At 39.6% G+C, this 9,986-nt stretch overlaps 1 protein-coding gene across 1 annotated transcript; it reads left to right on the top strand.

Annotated features, from left to right (window-relative positions):
* The first annotated feature begins 3,598 nt into the window (after window positions 1-3,598).
* LOC149181317 (uncharacterized) lies at window positions 3,599-9,111 on the top strand. Its single transcript, XM_089414147.1, has 3 exons — window positions 3,599-3,917; window positions 4,041-4,806; window positions 4,908-9,111. Exons 1-3 carry the CDS (start codon window positions 3,599-3,601, stop codon window positions 9,109-9,111), a joined length of 5,289 nt encoding a protein of 1,762 aa, XP_089270273.1.
* The last annotated feature ends 875 nt before the right edge of the window (window positions 9,112-9,986 follow it).

The following is a 9,986-nucleotide window of genomic DNA, read 5'->3' as shown; positions in this document are numbered from 1 at the left end:
TTATCTGCACAATGCAAACTTGAAAGCTTCTTCTGCTACAAACAAAGCTTATGTTCATGAAATGTAGCTTTGTACATAACTTTGTGTGCACTTTGCACAACTTTTACCCACTTGACTATTGATATGCATTTTCTATAACTAAATTATTAACAATAATATTCACAATAAAAGCATTTAGTGCAAAGTGCGTACATTTTCACAAAAATAACTTTCGGACAAGAGCACAAACAAAGAGATATTCGAAACATTATTTACAATAAAATATTATCAATAATATAAACATAAACAATGTTATTATCTGTAAAATTTTTACTCAATTGCTTACTAATATGCATTATTTATAACTAAAATATTAACACTTAGTGTAAAGTGTGGACATTCATACAAAGAGTACTTCCGCACTAGAGACTAAACACACAGATGTTAGAAATATACAAATATTAGCAATAACCTCGTATACCTCAACCATTTAGTAAAATAACTATTCGATCTGGTGCAGTATCCACATATAACATGTACCGAAGAAGCTGTGTATACCAAGAAGTGCGGAAAATGCGAACCTCTTTGCACAATAGAGTTATGTGTCCATATATAGTGTGTACGGAAGAAGCTGTGCAGTGGTTGTTGTGCGGAGCAAGCAGTGCAAAACAAGTATATGTCGAGACACAAATATGAGTAAAATACAGACTTCTCCACACAAATACGATACCGAAGAAGATGTGTAGTTGTCGTTGTGCAAATCAAGCCCTATAGTACAAGCATGGGCTAAGACAGAAATGTCGATGAAATACAAACGTCTCTGCACAAATACAAAAAAATATTCGAAAATACAAAGATAAGCATAATTTACGCTTAAAACAACATGTACAAAAGAAGTTGTGCAAACGTCGTTGTGCAGACCAAGCAATGCGGAACAAGCATGCGCTGAGACAGAAATGTGGACCTCTCAGCACAATAGAGTTACATGTCCAGATATATCATGTATGGAAGAAGTTTTTTAGTCGTCATTGTGCAAAGCAAGCAGTGCGGAACAAACATGGGCCGAGACACAAATGTGGATGAAATACAAACGTCTCTGCACAAATACAAAATGATATTCGAAAATTTTAAATATCACCAATAATATTGTATACGTCAATTTCTTACTAAAATATTAGCAATAAAAACCTTTAATGCCAACTTAGATAACTCCCACTCTGCGAAATGTGGATGAAATGCGTACCACTGAACACAATAGAGTTATGTCTCTGGATATAGTGTGTATAGAAGAAGTTGTGTAGTCATCATTGTGCAGAACAAGCAGTGTGGAACAAGCATGGGATGAGACAGAAATGTCAATGAAATACGGAAGTCTCTACAAAAATACGAAAATATATTCAGAAATACTAAGATAAGCATAATTTGCACTTAAAATAACATGTACATAAGAAGTTGTGCAGACGTTGTTGTGTGGACCAAGCAGTGCGGAACAAGCATGCATTGAGACAAAAATGTGGACAAAATGTGCACCTCTCTACACAATAAAGTTACGTGTCCATATATAGTGTTTATGGAAGAAGTTGTGCAGTCGTCATTGTGCAGAGCAAGTAGTGCAGAACAAGCATGGGTTGAGACACAAATGTGGATGAAATACAAACCTCTCTGCACAAATACAAAAAGATATTTAGAAATACGAATATCACCAATAATATTGTATACGTCAATTGCTTACTAAAATATTATCAATAAAAGCATTTAATGCCAACGTAGATAGCTTCCACTCTACGAAATGTGGATGAAATGTGAATCTCTTAGTACGATAGAGTTACGTGTTCATATATAGAGTGTACGGAAGAAGTTGTGCAATCGTTGTTGTGTGGAGCAAGTAGTGTAGAACAAGCATCGACTGAGACACAAATGTGGATGAAATACATACCTCTCCACACAAGTACAAAAGAATATTCAGAAATACAAATATCACCAATAATATCGTATACATCAATTGTTTACTAAAATATTAGCAATAAAATCCTTTAATGCCAACGTAGATAACTTCCACTCTCCGAAATGCTTTATGAATAGGAATCAATTAAATCCTATTAAAAACGGACTATGCTGCATCACAACTATTCCCCTTCTTCAATCTAGAACCATATATATTTAAAATAAATTTATATTAATTATAAATTTAATTTATTTAATTTGAAATGATTTATATTCATATTTTTTAAGTCATCTACTCGCGATTTGAATTTAGAATTTTATCCAACATAACTTTGATGATTTATATTTATATTTAAAATATTTAATTATAATTTTAATATATATATAATTTTAATTAAAAAATAAAATATCCATTTAATTTCAAAATTATAAATTATTTAAATAAATTAAACTTTGTAAATAACCATTTTTATTTTGTATTTAAAATAAAAAACCATTGCCGACATTCCCAATCATTTGTCCCGAATGTTTATGGTATAATTTTGATATTCAACTTCAAAATCTTTAGCATCGCTTATATTAAATTAAAACAGAGTAACTTGTCTTATTTAATTTGTAACCATTTAAATTAATATTTAATTATAATTTTAAATTTTATAAAAGCAAATTTAATTTTTAATTAAAAAAAAAAATATTTTATTTAATTTCAAAATTATAGATTATTTAATTTATTTAATTTTGTTTAATTTAAGTTAAAGTATTTTCGCTAAAATGCTTTGGTGAAAAATTTATTTTTTTTTTGTGATTTTAGATCTTTATAGATATGTTGTAACTAATTCTTTAAAAAAATATTTTAATTTTTATATAAATTTTAAAAAAAATTATCTAAATAATTAAAGTGATTTTTAAATTTTCATTAAAAAAAATAGGTTTATAAATTTATTATTTAAACTTATATATAAATACAAAACTTAAAAATCATTATATAATTTTTATTATTTAAATTTCCAAAAAAATAAATCGTTAAGTTGAGATAAATGTTGTCATAAAAAATGACTTACACATGTAAGAGTAAACATAGACTTACACATATCGGAGTAAACATAAACATTATTTAGAAGGAATAAAAAATCATAGAGAAAATATCTCTTTTTTGTTGTAAATTCATGAGATTTATATACAAAAATGTTTGCAATGGGTTTCAAAATTTACATTTCTACAATTTTCTTCTTATTATCCTACCATCTAAATTAAGTTTATAAATTGGTTTGTGTGATAAGTGTATAAATTGGTTTGTGTGAAAAGTGTATTTGTTGAAAATAAAAATAGGATTAAATCCATAATTTTGTAAAAGATAATTATAGGTTCAATAATAATGTTTATAATATTTAATTTAAATAAAATAATTATAAGTATGCGTTCAATAATATTTATTTTTAGAGTGAGTCATTGCGTGCTGATCGCCCTCGGCCCTGATCGCCCGATCGGCCCTGCCTCGGCCCTGATCGGCCCTGATCGCCCTCGGCCCTGCCCTGTTCCGCCTATTCGCGTCCCTCAGGCTGCGCGCAAGTGTTCTCTCTGCTCTCTGCGGAAGGAAGCTTGCTTTCTACCATGAGGCCGGCCGGTTCATTGAAGGTTTGAGTCCCGGATTGAGCTTGGCTGGCTGCTTGGGTCCATGGAGGCGCTGGGCACTCCCCAGGCGGCCCCTCCCCCCCCTCCGTCCTCATCAGCTGAGGCCTTCAATCGACTTCTGGAAGGTCTCCCTAAGAAGAAGAATGTCGAAGCCGCGAAATTTGTCAAGAAACTGGACGATATTCCGGAGATCTCCCTCCCTCCGGAAACCCCGATCCAGGTTGCACTGTCTTTGTCCGAGAGAGCCCTTGTAGGCCAGTTCACCGGACTTTGGCCTTCTCCCAAATCCACAGAGAACTGGGTCAAAAGGAACTGGGCGTCGTTGATCCAAGAAAGTGTGACCTCTTACTTCCTGGGGAGAGGTTTCTTCCTCTTCGAGTTTACCTCAAAGGACGACAAAGACCTGATCTTTCGAAACGGCCCCTACTTCATGGGCCCCCAGGGTCTGTATCTGAACAAATGGACTCCGGACTTCGATCCGGCAGTGGATGTACCCAAAGTTGTCCCAGTGTGGGTCAGGCTGCCAAATCTTCCAGTGCATTGCTGGAACTGGGACTCATTGAAGCATATAGGAAATGCCCTGGGGAAATTTATAGATCGGGCAAACAACAAGGACCAATATGATTGTGCCAGGATATGCGTGGAGGTGGACCTGGAGGAGGGACTACCAGAGGCCATTAAAATCAAGGTTGGAAGCTGGACTCACATGCAGAAACTAGACTACGAGCAGCTGCCCTTTAAATGCCGGAAATGCCATGTTTATGGCCATTTCGCCAGAAGCTGCCCGTCCAATACTGAATCTGTCCAAGGGAAGGAGGACGGCTGGAATCAAGTCAAGCGTACGAAAAATACTCACAAGACTCAGAAGGTGGGAGGATCCAATGGCAATCCTCATCAGGGCCCTGCTCCGCAGACCCAGCCCAAGACCGCCCTAGAAAACAGGTTTGACCCCCTCAGCTCTCAACCAGAGGACACACATGAAGTCGAGGCCCAGAAATCGGTCACTCCAGAGAAAGGTGGACAGCCTAATCCTTTCAAGGATTCAGGCGTAGCAGAAAGCTCAAAAGGAACCCCAGAAGAAGTTGAGGATGAGGACCAAGAATCGGAAGATTCGGAGGAGGAAGGAGAAATAGGAGACTCCCTAGCCTCTGTAAGGAGATCTACAAGAGGGCGCAAAACAGATCGGGAGAAAAGGGAGCATGAAACGTATAAGGACAAGTTGCAGGGCAGCCAACCTACATTGGAGAAGCTGTTAGCAAAGAAACCAAAGATGGCCAGAAATCAGCATCAAGGCTCCAAGGGAGCCCTCCAAAGCAAAGGTAAATAATGAAAATTATCTCCTGGAACTGCAGGGGTATGGGGAGCAAAATCAAAGAAGAGGCACTAAGAAACTTAATAAGAATAGAAGCCCCGGACATACTCCTCCTCCAGGAGACCAAGATGGAGGATTCGGACCTCCTTCATTTAAGTAGAAAACTATGGAATAAGAGCAAAGCAGCTGCTGTCTCAGCCCGAGGAGCCTCTGGAGGGCTGGGATCTCTATGGAATGATAGCAAGTACTCGCTAATATCTGAAACTTCTACCACCCACTGGTTGATGTTGAAGATGCAACACCTAGATACTAAAGAAATATTTTGCCTCTTCAACGTTTATGTGTCGGTCAGCGCTGGAGAAAAAAAGTCTTGCTGGGATTCATTAAGAAACCAAGCGGATCTGGGCATACTAGAAAATATCATCATTGCAGGAGACCTAAATCTCACGCTGCACTCTTCAGAAAAGCGTGGAGGTACCATTGTGCGAGATCCGGCAAGGGAATGGGCAGAAGATCTTCTCCATGATTGGGATCTGCTAGATATCAAGCCAGTTTCAGGTAAGTTCTCGTGGTCAAACAAAAGAATAGGGCCTGGTCATATTGCAGCAAGACTAGATAGATTTTTTGTGCAAAGTTCCTTCCTCCAGTTTGGATTAGATGCCAGCATGCATATCCTTCCCTGTAGTACCTCTGATCATAACCCCATCAAGTTGACCCTTCGAACCCTCTCGGATCTTGGCCCCATCCCCTTCAAATTTAGCCCTCTTTGGACCAAGGAACCCAGCTTTCTTCAGATTGTCAAGCATTGTTGGTCTCAGCCAGTCAATGGCTCTCCATTCTATATCTGGGAAGAGAAACTCAGAAGAGTGAAATCTGCCCTAAAAAGTTGGGCCAAATCTCTCCCTAATCCAGCCACTGAAAGGAAAAAGATCCAATGCATGCTGGATGCCCACCATCAGATCTTGGAAGAGGCCCTCATCACTAATGAAATTCTGGACAAAGAGGCTCATCTTCAACAGCAATATCACAAAGCCTGTCTGAATGAAGAGGAAGCCTGGAGGATCAAATCTCGCTGCCTTTGGCTCAAAGCAGGAGATAAAAACACCTCATACTTCCACAAGCAATCTCAAGCCAGGAAAAGCTTCAATCATATAGCAGAAATCAAAGAAGAAGTCGTGACCCATAAAGACTTTAAAGACATCAAGCAGGCTGCCTTTCGCCATTTTCAAAATTTGTACAGCGAAGAGGTGAATGGCCCTCAGAATTCTTACTTGCTGGACGGGGTCCCCTCTTCAGTCTCGGCTCAAATGAACCTCCAGCTAGAAGCCAAAGTCACCATGGAGGAGGTCAAAGCTGCTCTCTTTGCCATGGATCCTGATAAAGCTCCAGGACCTGACGGTTTCTCTGCCAGATTTCTTCAATTCTGCTGGCATATTGTGGGAAAAGATCTCCTCAAAATGATTCAAAAATCGCAGGATTGCCAGAAAATAGGAGGAAGCACAAACTCCTCGTTCCTTGCTCTTATACCTAAGGAGAAGGGCGCCAATTCGTTTAACAGATTCCGCCCCATCTCTCTTTGCAATATAGGCTACAAGCTGATCACCAAAATCATTGCTAGCAGGCTGAAACACATCCTCCCTAAAATCATCCCTGAGAATCAAGGGGGCTTCATCCATGGAAGACAGCTGGTGGATAACTTCATCCTAGTTCAAGAGGCAATCATCTCCAGTCACCAGCGCAAGGAAAGAGGTATGGTCATCAAACTGGATTTAGCAAATGCATTCGATCGTGTTAGGCATAGCTTTCTGTTGAATGTTTTAAAAAAATTTGGATTCGGAGAGAGATTTATAAAATGGATCCGGGCTTGTATCTCGGAGCCATGGATAGCCCCTTTAATCAATGGCAGAGCTGCAGGGTTCTTTAAAGCTACAAGAGGAATAAGGCAGGGCTGCCCCCTGTCTCCTCTGCTGTTTGTTATCCAAGCATCAGTTCTCAGCTTCCACTTAAACAAAAAAATGCAAGATCAGGAGATTCCAGGGATTTGCATTGCTAGAGGAGTCCAGAACATAAACCATGCCTTGTTTGCAGACGATACTCTGCTTCTCGGAGCTGCTTCAATCCACTCAGCCACCAGATTTAAAGAGGCTCTGGATGAGTTTGGCACGATGTCAGGAAGCTGTCTTAATAAAGGAAAGTGTCACATATACAGCTGGAATACCCCTCCCCCTATGCTCATCTCCATTGCCAGATGCTTAGGATTTGCTGGCTCTGCTGTATGGACCTCATTTAAGTATTTAGGAATGCCTATCTTCCTCAAACGTGCCTATAGCAGGGACTGGATACCTCAGCTGGAAAAATTCAAAGTCAAACTTCAGGCATGGGGCTATAATTGGTTAAATATTGCAGGCAAGACAGTTCTAATCAAATCTGTCCTCAGTAGTCTCCCTTTATTCCAGTTCTCTGTGCTCCTAGCTCCCGTCGGCATCCTTCAGAAAATGGACCAGCACATTCGAAACTTCTTTTGGAAGGGAGGTAAGCAAAATGAGAGGAAATTCCCCCTGGTCAACTGGGAGACAGTCCTCAAACCTCAGATGGAGGGAGGCCTAAACTTCAAGAAGCTTCCCCTCCAAAATATAGCCATGGGAGCTAAGCTTCTTTGGAAAATCATAGCGCCCAAGCCTGGCTGGGCTCAGCTTGCGCTTTGGAGGAAATATTTCACTGGCGAAAGGTCAAGATGCCTGGACGGACCTCTTCCCCAAGGCACCTCTTCATTTGCCAGACTCTGCTCTAAAGCTGCCCCTCTGATTCGTTCCAAGGCTTATTGGATCCCTGGGAATGGGAAAAAAATCAACATATGGTCAGATCGCATAATGGATCGCGATCCGATTGGGGACTGGCATTCTTTGAAGAAGCTGCGTGATTGGATCTCAAATACAGGTAAACACACTCTCTGGGACATTTCCAAGTGGGAAGGGACGCGTTGGGTTGGCTGGAACTTCCTCGATACACCGGCGGAATTTCTACAGGACGTCAGCCTTCTATGCGACTTGTTAATCGGTGCTGCCCCCTCACACATACGCAGGAGAGACAGAAGAGGTTGGGGCTCTTTGGCGGCGGGATACACTGTGTCGAGTGGCTACACGAGCCTTGCTGCAATTCCGTATGTGCCCCCTGATCCAGCTCCGTGGAAAACAATTTGGGACATACCATCATTGCCCAAGATCGACATTTTCAATTGGTTGCTCTGTCACGGTAAAATACTCACCGACGAGAACCTGCAGAGGCGTGGATTCAACGGTCCGTCGAGATGCTCGTTATGCAGAGAAAAGGCGGAGTGTGTCTCCCATCTGATATTAAACTGCAATTTTTCAGAGCAGGTTTGGAGAGCGCTGATGGAGCAATGGAATCCTAATTTCGTGTTGCCTGCCTCCATATCCGAACTCTTCACTAAGTGGCAGAATAGATATCCAGCACCCCCGCCTAAAAATAAAATGATAAAGGCCGCCTGGTCCTCTCTTCTTAAAATTTGCTGTTGGCAAATCTGGCTAGAGAGGAACAGTAGAATATTCAGAAATACCCAGCATGATGTAAAAGTGGTAGTGACTAAAATAAAAACCCAGCTAAAAGAATGCCTGGAGGATTTTAAAGACGATTCGAATCTCAGCCAACTTGACATTATTTGGGGGGCTTCTTTAAATCTTCAATTCCGCCAAGCCAACAGAAGCATTATTCCTGTTGAGGAATGGCAAGTAAGAGGCATAAATAAGGAAGAGTTTCGTGCCTGGATCTCCAATCATAAGCTACATTCTCTCTTCTTCGATGGGGCAGCAAAAGGAAATCCTGGCAAGGCCGGGGCAGGAGGAACGGTTAATAGCACGGAAGGCACTCTGATTCACAGCTTTGCCTGGGGGCTGGGGTTCAATTCCAGCATCCAAGCGGAAGCATTGGCCCTGTATCAAGGTCTCAAACTGCTATTGAGCCTGGAAATCAAGGAGGCAATCATTCTAGGGGATTCTCAAGTGATCATAAAGCTCATGGTAACCAACACTGCCCCCCGGGACTTAAGATTAGCAAGGCAGATACAAAGAATTCGAAGCCTGGGAAAGCTGTTCCAAAATCTGAAATATTTCCATGTACTAAGAGAAAATAATAAAGAAGCAGATCGTGAAGCAAATAAGGCCGCTCTTCTCTCCGCCGGGGCAATGATAAGGGACGGGATAGAAACTTGGGATCCAATACCATAATCACTTCAGCAGCTATGTTTTATTGCCTGATTCTAAATCAGTTTGTTTGCATTTTCAAGCTTGGACAAATTACAGAAATCAACTCCATTGTAGAGCCTAAAAAGAGCTGGAAGAGGAACACAAATTCAATACTTCAGGAGGTCGGTTCTATTTTGGATCTGGACAACTCCCTTTGTAATCAGAACTCTGGCAATTAGGCCAATCAGTTAATATAATCCATAATCGTTCTTGTGAAAAAAAATATATATATATATATATATATATATATATATATATAGATATATATATTTTATATAAAGTTAATAAGTTTTAAGAAATTTTTTATATAGAATATTTATAAAAATTATTGTATTTTAATTTAAAAAGATAAATAAATTTTATGTCAATGAAGAATTATATTTTATTAATTAAGAGACTGGCAGTGACAGGCTATATTTTATTAATTAAGAGACTGGCAGTGACAGGCTATCTTTTATAGACTTTTTTAAGATGATTTTGGTTGAATGATATTGATCTTGGTTGATCACCCTATATCAATGAATATATGGTTGAATGCAGGTTTCTTTTTGTTAATAATATTTTATTGTTGATGTATTATTTTAGGACAACTTCTATGTGTTAGTTTTGGGGTTGTTCCAAAATTGTTTTCACCTAGTTAAGAGAATGCTAAGTATCCTAGCCCCTCAGTGATGCTTTATGGATGAATCAATTTGAGTGGATGTTTAACCTTGGATAGAGTGCTAGCATAGCACACTTACCTAAGAGGTTTTTATTCTCTATGGAATGATGACTAACCCATTGAGTGTAGAAAATGAGGGAATTGGTAGCTTGATTAGGAGAGGAACCTACCTAGGAGGTTGAGTGCTAAGAACTTA

The sequence above is a fragment of the Pinus tabuliformis genome, chromosome 3_2 (genome assembly GCF_031772625.1).
Source record: "Pinus tabuliformis cultivar Carrire ecotype Pingquan chromosome 3_2, CPIR1, whole genome shotgun sequence".
In the NCBI taxonomy this organism is placed as follows: Eukaryota; Viridiplantae; Streptophyta; class Pinopsida; order Pinales; family Pinaceae; genus Pinus; species Pinus tabuliformis.
Note: the sequence above shows the minus strand (reverse complement) of the source record. Positions and strands in the feature narration are given on the sequence as shown.

What these genes read in the sequence shown, in the direction of transcription:
- LOC149181317 (XM_089414147.1), top strand. Translation starts at nt 3,599, where the DNA reads ATGGAGGCGCTGGGCACTCCCCAGGCGGCCCCTCCCCCCCCTCCGTCC. An exon ending in CTCTTACTTCCTGGGGAGAG is followed by an intron (nt 3,918 to 4,040) that starts GTTTCTTCCTCT and finishes TCGATCCGGCAG; the next exon opens with TGGATGTACCCAAAGTTGTC. An exon ending in CAACCTACATTGGAGAAGCT is followed by an intron (nt 4,807 to 4,907) that starts GTTAGCAAAGAA and finishes CTGGAACTGCAG; the next exon opens with GGGTATGGGGAGCAAAATCA.